This window comes from Hemibagrus wyckioides, linkage group LG25 (assembly GCF_019097595.1).
Source record: "Hemibagrus wyckioides isolate EC202008001 linkage group LG25, SWU_Hwy_1.0, whole genome shotgun sequence".
Taxonomy (NCBI): Eukaryota; Metazoa; Chordata; class Actinopteri; order Siluriformes; family Bagridae; genus Hemibagrus; species Hemibagrus wyckioides.
Genome location: NC_080734.1, coordinates 15,694,034 through 15,717,790, shown reverse-complemented (window position 1 = coordinate 15,717,790; position 23,757 = coordinate 15,694,034). Strand labels below are relative to the sequence as shown.

The 23,757-nt window shown below is 39.9% G+C and overlaps 1 protein-coding gene across 2 annotated transcripts in view; it reads left to right on the top strand.

Annotated features, from left to right (window-relative positions):
* adcy1a (adenylate cyclase 1a) overlaps positions 1-23,757 on the top strand; it is a 43,892-nt gene that overhangs the window by 11,203 nt on the left and 8,932 nt on the right. Inside the window, exons 3-15 of one of the 2 annotated variants that reach the window (XM_058379689.1) lie at positions 2,102-2,220; positions 3,099-3,210; positions 7,399-7,526; positions 12,580-12,738; positions 14,060-14,201; positions 14,634-14,756; positions 15,078-15,269; positions 17,628-17,725; positions 18,641-18,725; positions 18,922-19,011; positions 19,147-19,400; positions 19,642-19,768; positions 21,347-21,463. In XM_058379689.1, the coding sequence (XP_058235672.1) occupies positions 2,102-2,220; positions 3,099-3,210; positions 7,399-7,526; positions 12,580-12,738; positions 14,060-14,201; positions 14,634-14,756; positions 15,078-15,269; positions 17,628-17,725; positions 18,641-18,725; positions 18,922-19,011; positions 19,147-19,400; positions 19,642-19,768; positions 21,347-21,463 (1,746 nt within the window). Of the gene's footprint in view, positions 1-2,101; positions 2,221-3,098; positions 3,211-7,398; positions 7,527-12,579; positions 12,739-14,059; positions 14,202-14,600; positions 14,757-15,077; positions 15,270-17,627; positions 17,726-18,640; positions 18,726-18,921; positions 19,012-19,146; positions 19,401-19,641; positions 19,769-21,346; positions 21,464-23,757 lie in introns of both variants that reach the window. The other variant, XM_058379688.1, reaches the window with a different exon arrangement.

Genomic DNA, 23,757 nt, shown 5'->3' with positions numbered 1-23,757 from the left:
GGATTATTGCTGAAAATAAGCTATGTGTCCAAAAAAAAATAAAGTTTTGTTGCTGCTTTGTTCATCACGATGATCTTCACAAAACTTTTATGAATTTTAATGCATAAATACAGCCATCAGAAGTAAAATGCTTATGTTATGTTAATCCAAAATCAAATGATTTCATAATCACCACCACTATCGTGTTCCCTGATAAGGATCATCTGTGCTCTTTTTATTTATGGATCTATATGAATGAAAAATTTGAGATGGCATGAACTTTTTGAGAAAATTTTGAGATGAGTATTATCCACAACAAGGCTGTAGTCGTCCTGTTCAGGCATGATGATGTTTAATGTCTCTGAAAACCTCTGTAGTCCTATCTGGACACTTGTTAGCAACTGCTTTTTTCAAGACGCGTAAAATCTTAAAAAATCACGAGTGAGGTATTACTGATGTCGTAGAATAAAATGTGAAAATATCTTCAGCGTCTGTTAAACACAGACCTTTTTTTCAGGAATTTAATTTTTAAAACAAAAAAAACAACAACATTGACTTAGGGACGATGGAACCGGAAGTGCGAAAATTCCTGGTGTTAGGACTCATTCCTGCAGCAGTTATTAGACTTAAGTATGAGGTGACTTGGTGAGATTTCTGTTGGCAGTGTGTGCTTGTAGGGCTGAGATTCTGTCACTACACTCTGGAGAGCCTTGCGGTTGTGGGCGGAGTAAGCTAGTTAGGTTGCTCTCCATGGTACTGCGGCCTTCCTGAATCTTTCCACAACACTGTTGTTATTCTAATGTTTACTGTGGTTTCCGATTGATTGGATTCAGGTGTTCGTAGGCAGTGCCAGGGTTGTGTTTGTTTAAATGAAACAACTCTATTAGACCTCTATTTGGTCTCCATGAAAAAGATAAATAATACCTAAACAAAAATGTGTTAAAAGCTGCAATATATCAAAGGAAATAAGTTAGATAATACAAGTAGAAGAAGTAGAGAAAGGTCTAAGAAGAGAAAAGTCATATCATAGACAGACTGATTGACACATGTCTCTCAGACCCTTTTCTTCAGCTTGATTGTTGCCACAAACACACTGATTATTCTATCTTGCCCAGCAAAGCCCAGTACAGTCCAAAGTTCAGTCTTGTTCCAAACAGTTTTTTAAAAATCTCTTAGAGCAGGTGTCCTGACTCACTGGTAACAGCATGCTTAATCAAGAAGACATTTCTCACCTGCTTTTAGCAACGCATGGCTGACGGTGAACTGTAAGTGTTTCCAGGGAAACTTACCTCTGCCATGCCAACCAACTCCTGTGCCGAGCTGTGATCTCCCACTGATATCACCCACTTAGCAGTAATCAGAAAAGTAATGAGCCAACACTTGTCAACCTAAAACACGTGCAACCCAGATCATTCCAACACTATTTAGATTTAGATTCAGAATTTAACTTGGGAATAAGTTGAAGTGTGGAAAAATCTTCTCATGATTCTACTTATAGTGATATATAAGTATAGGTAGAAGTGCACTTTCGATAAAATACGATATGTAAGAAGAAATAATTAATTTTATTGTATTTTATTGTTCTTAACCCTCAACTGCTCAGTTAAAATGAGCCAGAAAGAAAATGTAAATTCATTGCAGTAAAGCACTATATAATCAAATGTATGTGGATGTTTGAGCATCACACTTGTGTGTGCTTTCTGAATATTCCATTACAAAGTTGGCTTCCCCTCCTGTTTCTGGGAAGGATTTTTACTAGATGTTGGAATGTGGATGTGGGAATTTTTGCCCTTTCAACAGCAAGAGCATTAGTGAGCTCAGGCACTGATGTTGGGCAAGGAGTTCTGGCACTCAAGTGGCACATCAGTGTTCCAGTTCATTCTAAAGTTGTCCAGTGGGGTTTGAGGTAAGGGGTCTATGCAAGACACTTGAGAACTTCCACACTAACCCTGACAAAGTATGTGGTTTGTGCATGGAGGCATTGTCATGCTGGAAAAAGATAAATAGACAATGTATTTAGTTTGCAGAAGCCTTTAGAATTACCTGTCCAGACAGATTGGTAAGGCCAGTTTAATGGGAGGGGCCTATTTATGCAAATTAGTGTTTATTCTTCTTCTTACAGGAACGCCTCCTAATGAGTCTGTTACCCAGAAACGTCGCCATGGAGATGAAAGAGGACTTTCTCAAACCACCAGAAAGAATCTTCCATAAGATCTACATCCAACGTCATGATAATGTGAGGTACAGAAAGAGAGAGAGATGGAGAGAGAGATGAGTGAAAAAGTCAATGAGAGAGAATTGACAGTTCATTGACTATAGGTGTCACTTCTGTTGCACGTAAATGGGGAATGAGAACGCTCAGTGAGTCAGCAGGAGTCAACTGCTCTCCACTCACTCACGCAACCTCCTGAGTGTGGCTCGCAGCCAAAGTCTGCACAGCTCCCCAAGCTATCCCTATCAACTCAAGAGCTGCTCAATTAGCTCTCACTGCCCACACACATTCAGAGAGCGACAGAGGGAGAACGAGGGGGAGGACTGGGGGAGTCATAGCACAGAAAGCACATGAAATCACACACACACACGTTTCACAGAGACAGATTGCCAGTCATTTAAGTAAGATCATGTACATAGACACTGACTTAAAGAACAGTGAATGAGCAGTGCTGATGTCGTATTTTAGAATACATTAAGAAGCCCAGTGCTGAGCAGCTGGAGGGTTTCTGAGTGGATCCCAGGGTTTGCATAAGCAATGATGGCTTGACCTATTTTCGTAGGGCTCTGAACTGACTTTCCCATTCTTGAACTATTTCTGTACATATTATCAAGACACCTAAGCAGTGTTACTTTCAAGACCACTTTCTATTAAAATTTACTCATGAGCAAAATACTTAATGTCTGATGTTACAGGAAATGTTGTTAAGTATCAAAAATAATTATATTGCTGTATGATGACAGTATTACCATGTTTATGTGTGTTTATATATGGTAAAAAAAAAAAAATTCTTTATTCTTGACAAACAGTTCTTCTACACGAAGGAGTTACTGCCCTCTAACTTGTCATCTATCTGTATTACTGGTGTGAATTTATAACCAACACTCCCTATTTTCCTTCCCTTTAGTATCCTGTTTGCAGACATTGTTGGGTTCACCAGTTTGGCTTCTCAATGCACAGCTCAGGAGCTGGTCAAATTGTTGAATGAACTCTTTGGGAAGTTTGACGAGCTTGCCACAGTAAGTCCTCATGTGCCATGTGTCCTGTGTGTGTGAAAAAAAAGAGGGTGTTCTCTTATGCTTTCAGATCTACATAGACATGTGCATTTATTTTAACATGGTTACACACATTATGGCAATGATATCTGTATATCAGCATGTAATAAATTTCATCTAAAAGGTAAATAAAGGTTTACATCTTGAAGCAACATGTGAATCTTGTAGCCTTTACAGGATTAAAAATATATAGTGTATATAATGTATATATATACAGTACTGCTCAAAGGTTTGGGATCACTTGCATATTTCAGCTTGATTTCAGCTACGGAGGAAAGCTCCTTCAGCCAGTCCATCTTGTGGGAGATGCTCCAGGAAGCATGGGGTGAAATCTCATCAGATTATCTTGAAAAATTGACAGCTAGAATGCCCAGGCTGTAATTGCTACAAAAGGTTTTTTTTTTTGGTGAAGGCAAAGTTTGAAGAAAACATTCATCATTTCCATCAAAATCATCATAACTCTCTCCTGTTCTTTTGCTATATTTTCTATTTAGACTAATTTTGTGTGTGTTACCTTGGAAAACAATACAATTTTTGAGTGGTCCCAAACTTTTGAGCGGTAGTGTATATATATATACACTATATTGCCAAAAGTATTCGCTCACCCATCCAAATAATCAGAATCAGGTGTTCCAATCACTTCCATGGCCACAGGTGTATAAAATCAAGCACCTAGGCATGCAGACTGTTTTTACAAACATTTGTGAAAGAATGGGTCGCTCTCAGGAGCTCAGTGAATTCCAGCGTGGAACTGTGATAGGATGCCACCTGTGCAACAAATCCAGTCGTGAAATTTCCTCACTCCTAAATATTCCACAGTCAACTGTCAGCTGTATTATAAGAACGTGGAAGTGTTTGGGAATGACAGCAACTCAGCCACGAAGTGGTAGGCCACGTAAACTGACGGAGCGGGGTCAGCGGATGCTGAGGCGCATAGTGCGAAGAGGTCGCCAACTTTCTGCAGAGTCAATCGCTACAGACCTCCAAACTTCATGTGGCCTTCAGATTAGCTCAAGAACAGTGCGCAGAGAGCTTCATGGAATGGGTTTCCATGGCCGAGCAGCTGCATCCAAGCCATACATCACCAAGTGCAATGCAAAGCGTCGGATGCAGTGGTGTAAAGCACGCCGCCACTGGACTCTAGAGCAGTGGAGACGCGTTCTCTGGAGTGACGAATCGCACTTCTCCATCTGGCAATCAGATGGATGAGTCTGGGTTTGGCGGTTGCCAGGAGAACGGTACTTGTCTGACTGCATTGTGCCAAGTGTAAAGTTTGGTGGAGGGGGGATTATGGTGTGGGGTTGTTTTTCAGGAGCTGGGCTTGGCCCCTTAGTTCCAGTGAAAGGAACTCTGAATGCTTCAGCATACCAAGACATTTTGGACAATTCCATGCTCCCAACTTTGTGGGAACAGTTTGGAGCTGGCCCCTTCCTCTTCCAACATGACTGTGCACCAGTGCACAAAGCAAGGTCCATAAAGACATGGATGACAGAGTCTGGTGTGGATGAACTTGACTGGCCTGCACAGAGTCCTGACCTCAACCCGATAGAACACCTTTGGGATGAATTAGAGCGGAGACTGAGAGCCAGGCCTTCTCGTCCAACATCAGTGTGTGACCTCACAAATGCGCTTCTGGAAGAATGGTCAAAAATTCCCATAAACACACTCCTAAACCTTGTGGACAGCCTTCCCAGAAGAGTTGAAGCTGTTATAGCTGTAAAGGGTGGACCGACGTCATATTGAACCCTATGGATTAGGAATGGGATGTCACTAAATTTCATATGCGAGTCAAGGCAGGTGAGCGAATACTTTTGGCAATATAGTATATATATATATATATATATATATATATATATATATATATATATACACTATATTGCCTACTCTGAAAACTGCAGGCAGGCTTCAGCACCATGGACAGTGCATATGTAGCATATATAGCATATGTAGCATATATATATATATATATATATATATATATATATATATATATATATATATATATATATATATATATATATATATATAATTATGGGTTATACAAAATGACATACAGAGCATTTGAGTGAAAGTTTGGTATGTTGCTTACTGTACGCTTGAAACCTATAGAAGGAGTGACAGCTACATAATGCTACATATGCACTGTCCATGGTGCTGAAGCCTGCCTGCAGTTTTCAGAGTAGGCTGTACTTCACCAATACAAGACTCATGGCCAAACTACTGTTCTCCAGTTTCTTCTTTTTAAGAATGCAATATTTTTTATTTTTATATATATATTATATTTTGGTGTGAGGGTTTGAATTAAATGAACTAACAGTTTGTGGACAACTTTCCAAACATGCTTGTTGAACACTTATTTTTCCTTTGCTGTAATAATAAGCTTCACACTTCTGGGAAGGCTGTACACAAAAAGTTGGAGTGTGTCTGTGGGGATTTGTGATCATTCAGCTACAAGAGCATTAGTGAGATCAGACCCTGATGTTGTAAGAGTGAGGAGGTTCAGTCTGTGTTCCAGTCCACCCCAAAGGTGTTCAGTGGGGTTGAGTCAGAGTCAGGGCTCAGTGCAGGACATTCACGTTCTTCTACTCAAACTGTCAAGCCATGTCTTTATGGAGCTCACTTTGTGCACAGGTTCATTGTCATGCTGGATCATATTTGAACCTCTTGGTAATCTTCTTGATGGTGTTACTTGTTTGGAATTATTTGATTAAGTCTCTCTAACACTACACTTTGGGATGCACTCATTTTTTCCCTGGTGAAGAATATCCTTACATGTTTAAAAATCTGCTCATTCTTGACTCATCCTTATCTTTCCACTACCGCTCTCTTCTCTCCTTCTTGGGATCTGTCACTGTTTATTTTGTATGCCTCACACATCACATTACTAGCTCCTTTGCTGAATTCTGTTGTTTTATAAAGATTTTTTAAAGTGTTTTACGTGTTAATATTGTCATAAACAACAGCTTTTTCTTTAGTCTGAATCCTTGGCAGCAGCTGGAAAATATTTCTAGCACAGATGGTGTGTGTGTGTGTGTGTGTGGGTGTATGTTTGATGTGACAAGGGGTTTCCTTTCTTACAGAGGTAGCACGCACACACACACACACACACACACACACACACACACGTATCCATCTTCATTTCAAAAGATTTTCTTCTTTCCTCCATTTCTCCTTGACAGGTCACAAAAATCTAAAATATTGAAACACTCAGGATCTTAATTAAAAGTGAACTGATATTATCAATGTCTATAATCCATCTCAAGTAAATATTTTTCATTGCAGGACGTTGCTGTTGGAACATGCTCGCAAGACCATTCTTCGTCTGTAAATGTTTCAGCGTCTCTTCTGATTTAATAATAGCATGAACGAATTGAATTGTTGAGATGTCAGATGTTCCCAAGGCTAGGGTTACATTTGATCCTGAGTGATGCAACAGAAAAGTGTCCTTATTGTCCCAGGATTGAATCCAATGCAACGGTCATCCTTGGCTGGAGATGCATGCGCACATGCTAGTCGACTCCCTGCTGTGATAGTATAGCAATTAATTAACAACATTTAATTAAATGAACAAATTTGCAAGATGCCAGGCTTCATACTGAGTGATGGAATGAAACAAATGTATTTGTATTAGGATCTCCAGTATAATAGATCTGAATGTGTGCTCTCTGTCTCTCTTTTTCTCTCTGTCTTGCTTTCCTAAGCCTGAGTGGGAGGAAATCTACTTCAATAGTTTATCATAGGAATTGTACCAATGCCCTTGTTTGGCATATTCACTGAGAATCACACACACACACACACACACACACACAGGTGCTCTCATTTATTACAACAATACAAATCTGTGTCAGGCTGATTAGAGGGCATTGTTAATGTACAAATGGAAGTACTTCATTGACTCCCTGAAGCATAATATTCAGTCACTTCTACTTAGAGGAAAGGTGTGTACATATTTCAGACTGAGGAATGTGTGTCTGGAGGGAAGTGTTACGTAACAAATGAAGAATACATGCTGATTTAACAGAAGAAAGTCATGACTATGAGCCGTCACACTTTTGACGGGAAACGCAATGGTATTTTTCCTCTTCTGTCTCCTGTGTGTGTGTGCATGTGTGTGTGTATGTGTGTGTGTATATGTGTGCGCCTGACTTAAAGGAGAACCACTGCAGAAGGATAAAGATCCTAGGAGACTGTTATTACTGCGTGTCTGGTCTGACCCAGCCCAAAGCTGACCATGCCCACTGCTGTGTAGAAATGGGCCTGGACATGATTGATACCATCACGTGAGTGTGTACCCGCCTTCTCACACACATTTCTGCTAAAATACACACCGCTTATGACACACAGCATCCTTTTTTTTTTTTTTCCAGATGATTCATTTAGATGTAAGTGTTTTTCTGGAGATAGATGGGATTGGTGTGGATAGTGCCATTTGGTGACCATGGCAATGGTATTGAACTGCTCTTGCTGTACTCGGTTTTGTGCTCCGGTTTCCGTCTTTGACTACGTGTTGGCTTTGGCAAGAAGGAAATTATGCTACAATTATTGCTTACGCTTATAAGTTGCTGAAAAGCTCCTGGATTTCTAATTGCATTTGACTATACAGTGTACAGAATTATTCCCTTTCACACTACCCGGTGTCTCCCACATGAAGATGGCTTTTCTTCTCAAGGTTTCTTTCTCATATCCACTCAGGCTGTTTTTCCTTGTTTCTGCTCATTAGAGAATGAGTATAAGTTAAAAAGTTTTATTTATTTTTATTCTGAATTGTTATATTCCTGTAAAGTCCAGCTCTATACGAATAAAATTGAATAGAATAGAATTGAATTTTATTCATGCATTTTTCACACGTGTCATTTCTTGATTAAAACAGATAACATAAAACATTTTTCTTTATAATTGTAAGAGATAGAAAAAAACCCTTCCAGCTTTGAAAGACAATAAAACATAACCGGCTTTACTAGGACACACACAGGAAATTGCAGAACAGTTGCACTGAACGATTTCCTCTGAATTCTCCTGAGACACTTTTGTTTGTAAGCAAAAAGAATGCAGACCTTTTATTGCTTACACTGCCACCGGGGATTTTTGGAAAATGAGATGACCTTTCAGCAAATAGGAAAGACTAATTCGCAAATTGTATTACATATTTAGAGCAAGTATTACTTCTTACATCATGCTAGCGCTAAGGCAGGTTTCAATAATTAGTAATTTCAAGGAGTATGTGCTTTTACTGGAACTGAAATACATTTTACGTTAAGTTCTTTCACTCACAAGTCGTGTTTATGTGCAAGTCTGGAAAATCCGAAAATGTACAGAATTTAATGGCAGTTGTTTCTCCAGACCAAAACAAGCAATTTACAGTAGTTTACTGTCAGCGGAGGGATCAGTAAAGTACACTAAAGAATTATACATACACTTTATTTGCAGTAAAGGACTGTAATATTTTTACTATGCTTTATAAGTGTTGTACTTTTTACAGTAAATTACTATACACCGATCAGGCATAACATTATGGCCTAATATTGTGTTAATCCCCCTTTTGCTGCCAAATCAGCCCTGACCCGTCATGCACTGTGTATTCTGACACCTTTCTATCAGAACCAGCATTAACTTCTTCAGCAATTTGAGCAACAGTAGCTCGTCTGTTGGATCGGATCACACGGGCCAGCCTTCTCTCCGCACATGTATCAATGAGCCTTGGGTGCCCATGACCCTGTCGCCACTCTTCCTTCCTTGGACCACTTTTAATAGATACTGACCACTGCAGACCGAGAACACCCCACAAGAGCTGCAGTTTTGGAGATGCTCTGATCCAGTCGTCTAGCCATCACAATTTGGCTCTTGTCAAAATCGCTCAAATCCTTACATTTGCCCATTTTTCCTGCTTCTAACATCAACTTTGAGGACAAAATGTTCACTTGCTGCCTAATATATCCCACCCACTAACAGATGCCATGATGAGGAGATCTTCATCTTCTTCTTTCAGGGGTGGCCACAGCGAATCATCTCTCTCCACCTATCCCTATCTTCTGCATCCTCAACACTTGCACCCACTAGCTTCATATCCTCATTTATTACATCCATATACCTCCTCTTTGGCCTTCCTCTTTGCCTCCTGCCTGGCAGCTCCATGTCCAACATTCTCCTATCAATATAGTCACTAGAGATAATCAGTGTTATTCACTTCACCTGTCACTGCTCTTAATGTTATGGCTGAAAAGTGTATGTATAATAATGTAATCCACTACGTTTGTTTGTTTGTCTGATGCTTTTATCTGAAGCAACTTACAATTAAGGCAATATATCTATAGTACAGTCATGGTGCTTTGGGTGTGGATCACTAAGTGCCATCATATTAACAGAATTCATGATTTGCTATACATTTTTTTTGTTTTCACACCTTGATGAAGTGAAATTGTAATTCGCAGAATGCTTTGTGTAAATAAGTAATTCACCCATCAGTAATCCCTACTGCAGTCAGCTGGTACAGACCTCTGAGTGAGACTCTGACAGGTAACTCTGACGTTTCTAAAACAGGAAACGCAAGCATTGCTTGCAAAGACAGCAAAAGTAAGCCAGAATGTATTTGCCACATTGAAAAATGTATTCTTGATCATACTTGTTTTTCGAATCAGATATCTCTCCAAGCTGAAAGAAAACGGTTGCTTTTACAGGCCATTTGAAAGAATAAACCAGTAGCATCAGGTTGCCAGGCTAACACGAACAGAGCTTATACACTACTGACAAAATTCATGTGATATTTATTTTTTTAAATATTAAAAATAATAATATTTTTTTTATTTTGTTGGAGCAGATTCGATGTGTTTTCTGACATGCTGTCCACCACAAGCTCACCTCAGCTGTAGGGTGCGATCTGAGTTATAACGAGGGGTTTGTTGAGTTAGCATGTATGGAAATCCCAGGAAATCATCAGTTTTTTGTCAGTTCCCCCTACCTGAGACACATAAAACCCCAACTGCATTTTCTCAAACCAGTGCTCATGCTGTTTGTCACTTCACAATATAACACACACTTTAATATAAGCACTATCTGCCTTGTTCTGAATGTATTAGCTCCTAGAAGTCCTTGCAAGTGACTTGCAAGGGTCTCTCCGCCATGGGGTGGTCATGGCACATTATTTTCCCCATTCTGATGTGAACTTGAAGCTCTTGATCTGTATCTGCATGATTTTCTGCATTGTGCTGCTGCCACATGATGGTCTGATTGGATAATTGCGTGAATAAACTGGTGTAGAATTGTTTCTAATTAAGTGGCACGGTACTAATAGTTAAGTGTTTACGACATTCTTTAAAGGAGATGTTTTAATATTTCGTGTCCCTGCTGATTGCAGTGGAATTGAACAGTGGCAAGGGTAAATGACAGCCATATGTTAGGTATGTTATTTAACACTCTGTATTAAGTGTGTGTGTGTGTGTGTGTGTGTGTCTGCAAGCTGACTGTATTGTCACTAGTTGTATCTCTGGTTCCTAAGTTGGCTCTTGTGGCTGGAATCCCTTATCACCTAAAACAGGTGGACACACACACACACACACACACACACACATACACACACACACACACACACAATATAAAAGCTTCTTTATTTCTGCTCACTCTGACATTCCCCCATCTCGGGCTCTCGAGTTTTCTTCCCTCATTCAGGTTGTGTTGTTAAAAATAAACCCAGCAAACCCTTTTCCTGCTCTCTTTCCTGCTCTCTCTTTCTTCGCTGTGTGGTGTTATGTAGGATAGCGAGGTGGGAGGAGATTTCTTTGCGTGCTTTAAAGTAGGGCTCTATGACTCTGTGGATGAAGTAAGAAGAACATTTTTGCTTGCTTCGAATTCAGATCACGATCCTTACTCAGAATTCTTTGGCCAATTTTTTCAGGAAGGATATCGCTGTTCATTAAACTCATTCAGCAGATCATTACAGCTGCATTATCCTTGCTGATGTTTCTGACTGATGCCTCATCTGCATTTGGACTTCCTGAGTCATTGGCACAATTGTATCATAATAGTCTAACTATATTTCTATCTAATATAAGAAATTAATCATACTGAGGTACAATGAAGCACAAGGCATCACTGTAACCTGCCATCCTGACGTTAAATATTAACCTCAAACTATGAAAAGACATTAGTGTTAAATGCCATTTGCTTTTTGCCTGCATTTATATATGAAGTTATAAGGTCTGCCTGACAAAAGCAAACCTACACAGAACATCAGTGCAGAATGATTTATTTTACATAAAATATTTGATCTTTGTTGTAGAATTCAATTTTTTATACACAAGAATGCTTTGCAAGTAATACTAAACTTGCTATTACTTGGCATCACTCTTCCATTACATTTCTGGCATTTGGTCGACACCCTGATCCAGAGCAACTTACAATTTATCTCATTTTATACAACTGAGTAACTGAAGGTTAAGGGCCTTGCTCAGGGGCCCAGCAGTGGTGGACCTAGGATTTGGACTCACAACCTTTCAATCAGTAGTCCAACGCCTTAACATAATATAACACACTTGGATGAAAGCACTATCTGCCTTGTTCTGAATGTGTATGCTTCTAGAAGCCCCTGAATGGTGACGCCATGGGACATTATTTTCCCCATTCCGATGTTTCACGTGAACATGAAGCTCTTGATCTGTATCTGCATGATTTTGTGTATTGTCCTGCTGCTGCTACATGATTGTTTGATTGGATAATTGCATGAATAAATCCAGAGCAACTTACAGTTTATCTAATTTTATACAACTAAGCAATTTAGGGTTAAGGGTGCAGCAGTGGCAGCTTGGTGGATCTGGGACTCAAACTCACCTTCTGATCGGTAGTCCAGCGCCTTAACCACTAAGCTAACACTTCTCATCCACATCCTGTGCAATCATCTCATTGTTTCACCTGCACTTATACCTGAAAACAATTCAAATTTCAACAGCAGCGATTCAATTTAGACAAAACTATTAGCGGTCCTTTAAAAAGTAAGTCAATTGACCAGTGGAGATACAGGAACTGTTTAACCCTTTTTGTGACCAGTTTTGTTTTTACCAGTGTCTACTTAGCAGTGACCAGTGTCTATTTTCATATGAGCCATTAACCACCACCAGTTCCATGTGACCTGGACACAACAAAACAGGCACAATTTCCATTTTTTGGCATCTGGTAAAAAGAGTTATCTGACCTTGTGGTAATTGACCTTGTGGTAATTGACCTTGGAAAACATAAATCTTTATTTTTTGCCTTTACAAATTATTCTAAGTGTATACGCACTTTGTGTGTATGTGTGTGTGTGTGTGTGTGTGTGTGTGTGTGTGTGTGTGTGTTTAATTACAGGTCTGTTGCAGAGGCGACGGAGGTGGATCTGAACATGCGTGTGGGATTACACACAGGTCGTGTGCTGTGTGGGGTTCTGGGATTGAGGAAGTGGCAGTATGATGTTTGGTCAAATGATGTCACGCTGGCAAACATGATGGAAGCAGGAGGACTTCCAGGGTCAGTTCCTACATGGCCACTTCATGACTTCATGACCACTGGACACACATAGAGCTTTTTGTTTCAACCGTAAGGTGTTTAAGATTCTTTGTATAATTCTGTAAGTAGAAAATAGGTAACAGATCCCTGATTTTAAACACATGGGTCTGGACCTGGACCTTTGTTGTGTAACAGTTGATTCAAGCCAATTAGGAGCAAAGAGGCAGTGATTTACTAACAGTTTGAGTGAACACAGAAGGTTTACTTACCAGGGTTTTGTGGAAGATCTTTCCGTTTGAGGAAAAAAGCTTGGTATCTAAATCAAGTCAAATCTAATATTATTAATAAAGCCTTCGCTCCCCACGTGCATCAATGAGCCTTGACCGCCAATGACCCTGTTGCCGGTTCACTACTGTTCCTTCCTTGGACCACCTTTGATAGATTCTGACCACTGCAGACCGGGAACACCCCACAAGAGCTGCAGTTTTGGAGATGCTCTGATCCAGTCTAGCCATCACAATTTGGCCCTTCGTCAAACTCACTCAAATCCTTACACTTGCCCATTTTTCCTGCTTCTAACACGATGAGCTTCTAGGTGCCACGATGAGGAGATAATCAGTGTTATTCACTTTACCTGTCGCTGCTCATAATGTTATGCCTGATTGGGGTATAACATTACATTCATTAACATCATTAGACAAAATATTCACCAGAATAAAAATATGTTTTAAGCGAAGCTTTAAAAATGGCTTGTGATGGAGAGGACTTCATGAAAGGGGAGATTGTTCCAGAGCTTTGTCTTAGTACGACAAAGCAGGACAGACAGAAAAAGCTGATTACTGAGAACGTCTTAGTGTTCTGGTAGGAACAATACCAGGCAAAAGATTTTGTTAGCACTTGCAACCAGCTAATTTTGGCTGGGTTTTATGTTTTATACAGCTTAGACTTTAGACATAGATTTTACAAAACCTCCATACTGACAATCAGCTTAGGCACTATATATTTTTGAGGACCAACAAAGTAGAAATGACTAAATGAAAATTGTTACTTTATATGTTTATGTTATATTTACTTATCTGACTAGCCACTACCCTCCAAGCATGTTTTGTAGGCAGATTGACCTCTCTAAATAGTGTGTAGTGTCTGATTGATCTGTGCTGTGCATGAATGTCCCCTCACCTCATGCTCTGAGTCCCCAGGGATAGACTCCAGGTTCTCTGCGACCCTGTATGATAAGCACTACTGTATTGTCTGAGAGATACTCATAGAAAAGTGAAATACGTCCTGTTTAACTATGAAAGCATAAGATGTTTTTTCAGTGTTCTGTACGTCTCCTCCACAGTAAGGTTCATATCACCAAAGCCACTCTGGAATGTCTGAATGGAGATTACGAGGTGGAGCCAGGCTATGGGCACGAGAGACACGCCTTCCTCAGCAAACATGCCATCGAGACCTTTTTTATCGTGCCCTCTCACAGACGCAAGGTAGGACTCACATGTGTGCAATCATGCCTCTGCAATACACACACTCGTACTATTCAGATGCTTATTTTGGTCTGTTGTTTCACTGTTACGTTATGATCAGTTCTGAATTTTCAGTGAATTACATGAATGTAAAGTAACACACACACACACACACACATAGTTAGTGGCTCATGCAAATGACCTCAGGCTCCAGTTCCTACTGAGAAGTCCTACTGATAAGCCTCTATGCCACGGTTATATTTTTAGTCGCAGAAGCTCATGCTTCTTTCTGGTCATTCTTATTTTTTAACAAGTACTGCTAATATTTATTTTATTCCTTTTTCACATTTAGATACATTCCACATAAAGCTGGAAAAAAAAAGAAGCTTTCGCTCCCTCTCTTTCCCTTTTTTAATCCAGATTTTTCCTGGCTTGATTCTGTCTGATATAAAGCCAGCAAAGAAGATGAAGTTTAAGACGGTCTGCTACCTGCTGGTGCAGCTCATGCACTGTAGGAAGATGTTCAAGGCTGAGATTCCTTTCTCCAACGTCATGACCTGCGAGGACGATGATAAGGTGCGTGTTTATGGATATGCGCTTTTTTTGTCTCAGTGGATGTACCTTAAACACATACGTACAGTACACACATACACGCTAATGTAACTCGAATCTGATCCTCTTGAAGTCCTCTTGACTGTTGACTTAACTGAGGAAATGGTCAGTTCACAGAAACCCACGAATGGATTGTGTATGCATTGTGTGGAACTGTAGGACTATTTATTTTTCTTGACTACAATAGTCTTAAATCATCTCATTGATGAAATGCCTTAAGAATTAGAATTTTGATCAATTTCACGTGAAAGGGTCGATACTGACTGACTTCATTAATCACTACAGAGACGAGCCTTACGCACAGCGTCAGAGAAGCTACGCAACCGCACGTCCTTCTCAGGAGTAGCTCATAACTCACCCGGCACACGCGTGAACCGCTACATCGGAAGACTGATTGAAGCTCGGCAAACCGAATCAGAAACTGCGGATCTCAATTACATCACTCTGACCTACAGGAGCAGAGAGAGAGAGAGAACGGTGAGTACACGCTTCACTCATAGCCTCAGACATGTATACACAGCTGATGTAGCTTTATTCTGAGCTGGCCTGGACTTTTTTTTTACATAAATTCCTTCCTTCCTTCCTTCTGTCCTTCCTTCCTTCCTTCCTTCCTTCTTTCTTTTTTTCATTACTTCTGTCTTTCCTTCCTTCCTTCCTTCCTTCCTTCCTTCCTTCCTTCCTTCCTTCCTTCCTTTTTTCCTTCATTCTTTCCTTCTTTTATTCCTTCCTTCCTTCCTTCCTTCCTTCCTTCATTCCATCCTTATTTCATTCCTTCTGTCCTTCCTTCCTTCCTTCCTTCCTTTTTTCCTTCCTTCCTTCCTTCCTTCCTTCCTTCTTTCTTTTTTTCATTACTTCTGTCTTTCCTTCCTTCCTTCCTTTTTTCCTTCATTCTTTCCTTCTTTTATTCCTTCCTTCCTTATTTCCTTCCTTCCTTCCTTCTTTCTTTTTTTCATTACTTCTGTCTTTCCTTCCTTCCTTCCTTTTTTCTTTCATTCTTTCCTTCTTTTATTCCTTCCTTCCTTCCTTCCTTCCTTCCTTCCTTCCTTCCTTCATTCATTCTTTCCTTCCATCCTTCCTTCCTTCCTTCCTTCCTTCCTTACTTACTTCATTTTTTCCTTCCTTCCTTCCTTCCTTCCTTCCTTCCTTCCTTCCTTCCTTCCTTCCTTCTGTCCTTCCTTCCTTCCTTCCTTTTTTCCTTCCTTCTTTCCTTCTTTTATTCCTTCCTTCCTTCATTCTTTCCTTCCTTCCTTCCTTCCTTCCTTCCTTCCTTACTTACTTACTTCATTTTTTCCTTCCTTCCTTCCTTCCTTCCTTCCTTCCTTCCTTCCTTCCTTCCTTCTGTCCTTCCTTCCTTCCTTCCTTCTTTTCATTACTTCTGTCTTTCCTCCTTCCTTCCTTCCTTCCTTCCTTCCTTCCTTCCCTCCTTCCTTCCTTGTTTCCTTCCTTCTTTCCTTCTTTTATTCCTTCCTTCCTTCATTCTTTCCTTCCTTCCTTCCTTCCTTCCTTCCTTCCTTCTTTCCCGTTTGCATTTATTGCATTTGTTTCAAAATTGCCATGATTTATTTTCACTTAACATCATGTTCATTCATATGTTTTAGTTTTAGTGACGAAAGTAACTTTTTGATTCATTGATTATTATTTACACCTCAACTTTGTGTCAGAGTTACATTCAAAATAGTCCCAGAATGACGCTGGTTTGTTGACAGCTGTATTTTTCCCATTAAAGTAGAACTCATTTCCCCTTGTGGACAATCTCATTTAACAACAATTCTTTGGACTTCATGTGGACAAATATCACAATACTTTCGCAAGAATTTCACAGTATACACAATTGTTAAACCTCATATTTCCTGTAATTTTAAAAATAAATCATACTGTTTGACCATAATGCACTATCAGCACTATTTGTAAAGGAAAAGGGATGAGGCTTTTAATCCAAAGCACACCATCCCAGCTGTGAAGCATAGGAGTGGTAGCATCATCTTTTGGGCCCTGGCTTAATAAAAAAAACTTACATTTATACAGTTTCTTGTTTTATGATTAGAGCTAAACTTCTGTCAGAGATCAAACCTCAGGGTCAGTTTTTCACTAAATTCCCCAAAGATCCTTGGGCTGAATCTGATAGTGAAAGATGTTGAAGACCAGAGCAGGCACAAGAACATAGGCACAAGAAGATTTTCAGCTGACACAAACACACACATAAAAGCCAGCATAATCATGCACACACACACACACACAAGCTGCATCCCCCACATTGTTCTCTTGTGCTTCGTGACTCTGTGTCTCTTCTCACTTTCATCCACCTCTCACCCCCACATTTACTCCCCTATCTCTCTCTCTCTCTCTCTCTCTCTCCTTCCTTTACCTTTTCCCTCAGTCCCTTCTTCACACCTCCTACTGTACTGGCATAACGGACCCACCCACCTAAAGAACGGGGGCAACAGTAACAGTTCTGGGATATCTGAAGATTGTGCCCACACACACACACACACACACACGTTCTCTCTGGCATTAGGGAGCTGTGGCTTTCCCCAGCCTCAGCAGGAGAGTAATGACAATGCGTATATATTGCAGCAGGGAGACAGATGCTAGTTTTCAACACTAACGAAGAGAAGGCATCATTCAGCGAGCTCATGTTCACCTCAGTGTCAGGCTGCTGGTAGACTGTAGTGAGTTTCTCGCTCTCATGTGGATTTAACCATCATCCATCATAAGAATGGGTCATATATTCAGAAAAAAACATACTGGAGACAGAAGAAATAATTGTGTAATTGCTTTTCGGATCTTGGAATACCCACTGCTCTCTCTCTCTCTCTGTTTCTCTCTCTCTCTCAGTATCAGCAGGTTTATGATGATGGCTTTATCAGTGCTGTGGTGATCTCTCTCCTCCTCACTTCACTCTTCGCTCTTGTCTATTTTCTGATTATCCCTCAGTATGTAACACAACACAACACATACAGCAGTACCACACTCACAGCTACACTACTGCAGCTATAATAGTTTCTTTTCTAATTATTATTATTATTATTATTATTATTATTATTATTATTATTATTATTCACGTTAATTTTTAATGGTTTTTATTAGTTTAATAAATAAAAAAAACTCTTGTACTGATGTTTACTGTACTGTAAATGATACATCCCACTTTTTGTGTACGAAAGCTCAATTCAGAATATTCCCACACCTCATTCTTTTAACACAGTTTACACAAAACTGGAACTTATTCATGTTTATGTGAAATGTGAAAGAAAATTTATTTTATTTTTATTTATTTATTTATTTTTGGGTAGTGTTCCTTTAGCTTTTTATTCTTTTATATTAATTCTTGTTTGTTAATTAAAATGGATTAATATTTGGTTGACAGTTTTAGACTTTGTTTAGACATACACTATATACACACAGTAATTCTGTCTCTCCCACTCTCTCTCTCTCTCTCTCTCTCTCTCACTCTCTGTTTCTGTTTCTTCCTCTTCTGCCTGTCTCTCTCTCTCTCTCTCACACACACACACACACACACACACACTCATTCTCTCTCTCACACACACACACTCTTCTCTCTCTCTCTCTCTCTCTCTCTCTCTCTCTCACACACACACACACACACACACACACACACACATTCTCTCTCTCACACACACACACACACACTCATTCTCTCTCTCACACACACTCATTCTCTCTCTCTCTCTCTCTCTCTCTCTCTCACACACACACACACACACACACACACATTCTCTCTCTCACACACACACACACACACTCATTCTCTCTCTCACACACACTCATTCTCTCTCTCTCTCTCTCTCTCTCTCTCTCTCTCTCTCTCTCTCACTCTCTCGTTATAGAGGTCTGGTGATTGTTATTTTGCTGGTTATTTGTATCTGTTTCCATATGGCGAGTGTAATGTATCTTCACATCACTCATGTGCAGGTAAGACACATGAACACACACAGCAATTACTGAACTACAAAAACAGAACGTCTTGATCCTTGTGACTTTTGGACTTTTAATCTCCTGTGCAATTTGTGGTTTAAATAATCAATTTCTAATTATCTGATAAAATGCATTACTAATCCTAATCCCTTACTTTTTTTCCCCTTAACATCAACCCTCCACCTCTCTGTAGTGCTCTCCAGACTGTCTCACTCTGCAGATCAGGACGGTTCTGTGTGGCTTCCTGGTCCTTCTGACCTATTCAGTGACCCAGGGCTGCGTGGTAAGTGTACATGTGGCCACAAAAAAAGCCCATTTTACTCATTTTTAACAAACAAATATTTTATCAACTTTTTTTATTTGTTGAAATTAAGAAAGAAAACCAAGGTGTGGCGGCATGCTGCTCTCTGCTTTACAGGTGGCATGCATGCCATGGTCATGGAGCAGCAACTCCAGCATCTCCATTATCACGGTTGTCATAGTGAACGGCACGGCAGTGGGCACAGGTGTGTGTAAATACACTCCATACGTGTTCTTATCTTGCGTGATGGCATCCCTGTCTGTGGCTCTATACCTGCGCGTGTCATCACTACCCAAGATTCTCTTGCTTCTCCTCCTCAACGTCCTCCATACCGTTGTCATGGAGACCAGCGGCTACCGGCAGGCTGTGGGGTGAGCGGCCAACAGCAGGCGTACAACGATAGCATCAATCCAGTACTTACACACACTTAACGAAATGATAATGTTTGATGTTTCACGCTAGGGGTATGCCATTATAACTCAATATATAATAGAGTGATGATAATCCCATACCATAACCTATTGAGAATAATGAGTTGTAATAAAATACAAACACTTTGTTAATTGTGTCCAAGTGAATGAGGGTGTTTAAGTGTTTGTGCTTTGTGTGTAGAGGAGGGTTCTTTCACACTCATGGGTATGATCCTGTTCTGGCCATGCTCCTCTTCTCTGGTGCAATGATACTCCACTGCAGACAACAAGACCTCAAACTCAGACTTGACTACCTGTGGGCCACACAGGTATGTGTGTGTGTGTGTGTGTTTGTGTGTGTGTAAATAATCAGTGTATAGACTGCTCTATATGTGTCTCAAATTTATCATAGTCAGGTTTTTTTTTTCCCCCATCCAAAAATGGCATAGTCATTAAAAGTGTATTATGTAAAACTTTGCAGTAGTTAATCTTGAATCCAAAGTCATTTCATTTTTAAATTCATCCAGCTGTTCTCTTGATCCTGTGGCTCTTAAGCCAGTTTTAAGCTCTCTCTCAACAGATGTTCAAACTGGATAAATACGTCGCTTTAACTGGGCATTAATCCCCAACTGAAGTAGCTGTCATTAAAACCACTGGTGGAGAAAAACAATGTCATCTCCACTAGCTATGAAAATCTCCTGCTTGTTATTTGTTACATAAATAATAGAGAACATGGTGTCAGTCCAGCTGATTAATACAAATAATCTTGAACTGCAGACAGTCTTGGGTAGCTTGCTCAGGAAATGTAATAGGATGCTGATTAAAGAATCAGTAATGCAGTCTTTGGGAATTACACAGGCAGTGAGGAAAATTTGATTATATTCAATTATATGTTGTTATATTAATAAAATGTGCGGAAAGAAAGAGACGAATCTATTTTTGGACACGTTACCAGAAAACACAGCCAAATATAGAGTTTTAAAATGAACAAAGGAATGAACATTAACATTAAGATACATAGTTTGGGCTTGTTTTCACATCTGTGGATTTTAAAGATTAACTTGCTAACTGTTTATTTGACTAGCAATCCCTGCACTGAATAATATTACTCAAGATATCTACATTCACTACAAGAAAAGTTTACCTGTACTCCAGGGGTTTAATCTGGGTTCTCTGGTTTCCTCCCCAAGACCAAAGACGTGTTGTAGGCTGATTGGCATCTCTAAATTGTCCATAGTGTGTGAGTGTGTCTTTAATTGTGCCCTGTGATGGCTTGGTACTCCTTCCAGGGTGTTTGTCACCTGGGATAAGCTCCAGTTACCCCATCAATACAAAAAACGGATGGATTTAATCAGTATAATACCAATTGCAATTTCTACTGCATTCATATGACATGACCCAGATTCCAGATCCATGATATATTAATACATAGCACACAAGCAGACCTGAGCCAACTTTTTAGCTAAATATCATATTAATGTACTGTACCTTGATAAATAAACATGGTGAAACATCCTGTTGATGATTCACAGCGTTCACAGTTGAATAGTGCCCCCTTGTGGATCATGACAAGAGACTTTATGCACACTCACTTTCTAACACCATGCACACACACCTTCACACACTCAATCCAATTTAGCGTCCTGCACAGTTCTGGACAGTTTTGAAACATGCAGGACATGAAAACTCCACACAGGCTGCAAATCTATTCATATGTCTAAGTGGAGATATGTGTAAATATGGACATAAAGACGCATATAGGTTCACATGATTCTATGGTGTTCTGTTAAAAGGTTTTAATCTTAATCAACATAAAATGTGATGATGCTTCTATGTGCAAATGTAGAGATCATTCACAGTTAAATTTACACATATATTATTGTTTTATGTGTGCGTGTGATTTCCAGGCTGAAGAGGAAAGAGATGACATGGAGAAAGTGAAACTGGACAATAAAAGGATTCTGTTTAACCTGCTCCCTGCGCATGTGGCCCAGCACTTTCTCCTGTCCAACCCACGCAACATGGTCTGAATGCACTCTCTGCAGGAACAGTTTCACACTTTATCCCACTCATTCACACCCCTGCTGTCTCAACTTAGTTTGGACCAATTCGTTGTATATTATTTTTGCCTAGCTGATACACTATGATATACTAACACTTTATAGCATTTCAACATTACAACTAAAGGAGGCTTTTTTGTTATTATAGATTCAGAAAAGTCCTCTTTAACTAATACTTTTTGTCTAAAAGACACCTGTGATGACTATGACATCCTCACGGTTTTTGTTTTTATAACCAGCTACCATTCATGACGCAGATACTCAGTACTGTACATCAGCACAGATGTGTGTAAATGTCCCTGGTTTCTCACAGGACAGGAAACGATGATCTGGTCATTTCATTCAGAATAGAGTAAACACTATGACTCTGCTTTGACTCACCGGGTCTTGGAGTAACAAACACAACTTTGTTGAGCCTCTCAGTTGCAAGTATACAACAATCAACTACTTGTATACAACTTGCATACCTGTGTATACAACATGGACTGGCATTTAGAGCCAAAATAGCGCTACACTTATGTGTGTTTGGCTGTGTTTAGATCTGTTGTCTACATTTGTATTGAGTCATTAAGTAGAATCTCTCAACAGACAAAGCATCTAGCAAATTTACAAAGACTAATAACATAAATGGTAATCTAGTGCTACGGTGGAATAGGTGGCACTGAAGAGCCAGAACAATGAAGCAGCAGTTTATTGTATTTTGAGCAGGATTTGACCCTTAGAAATGGACATACCAAGCTTCCTGAGATGGAATGTAGTAATGGAACCAAGGTGCATAGGCAAAATGGTGCAGTGTCCTTTAATGTGTGGAATATAAAGTTAAGTGTTCTTACTTTGGTTCACACCAGCCAGGCTTTACCATTCTGAATTCTCTGTAGAGGATAAAAAGCATATAACTTAAGACCAGCAAAAAAGCATATAACTTAAGACCAGCAAGAAGAGCAAGGAGAAAGTCTAGGAATAAGTCTCGAGAGCAGCTGAGCAGATTTAGTGTTTAGAAAAAGTTCATATATCGGAAGAAGGAACATGCAGGATGTAGTTGTAAAGAAAGTAACTATATGTGGAAGAATTCAGTATCAATGTAAAATCAGTGAGCGCTCTCATCTTTTTCAGGCATTGGGAAGGTCATATAAACTTGAGATAATACACTGTTTACGTTAATGTACAGTATATTCAAGCTTCTGACTGTCTTGAACGTTTAAAAGCATATAGCTTGTGGCATGTGCCTGCATTCATATTTCCCGTCATGTATAAATCAGGTCTTTAGGCGATTGGACACAGAGTACAATCCTCCAAAGCCTGATTGAAGATAAACTATGTTTTGTTACAAGATGAAGGTGATATTTTTAGATAGAGATCTGAACACCATTGAATACGAGGCTCACATGCATGAAACAAAGTGGTGGTTGGTCCACATGTTACCCACCCACTAATCTTGGGAGCTGATTGGTCAGTGTTTGTGCAGCTTATTTAGGACCGGGTGTGTCCTGAAAAACAAAGCAACATACAGTTTGTGTGGTCTTGGCAGGAGGAAGGAGGAACAGCAGGACACGCGCCTTTGGTGGTTGCATTCCCTCCCTCTCTGCTCACACCCCTCACAGACATTCCTATGGAACATTAACATCTCCATACATTGAGGAACCTTGATACCAAGGAGTTAGGACCATACCACTGGGAACCTTTCTTAACTATTATTAATGATGATATACTGTGAAACCGACTCAGTTGTTGGTCCCAGGCGCTATGTGCATTCCAGGAGGTTCTCCACTTGGAGTACAGTCCAACTCCCAGTGAAAATCAGCTTCAGAACATATTTGACCTGCAAGCAAACTCGAAACACTTACTGTGTGAAAATCTGCTTCAACCCCAAGAAAGGAACATTGGCTCTGTAATAGATAGAGAGAATATGGACTGAAAGATTTATGCATTATGCCCCATCTCCAGCTCAAAGTAACCCACCAAGTAGCAAGGGTCCTGCGAACCATAGTGGGCTAAGGAAGTCCGTATTGAGGAAGTTTTGTCAAGGGAAGGGCAGATTCACCACCTCAGTTTCCTCAAATTGTGGAAAGAAGTGGTCTTTGTTGCCAGAGCAACAGATTCTGCTGTGTGGTGAATGAGTTGGAACCAGAGTGTTCGCATCAGATTTTACTCTGATCTCAGTTGGAGACCATTATTCATCATCCCAGAAGGCAGAACTTGCCGTGTTTAAAATCAAATTTTCAGATATTTCCCCGCACCTTCCTAGATTGAGACTCAAT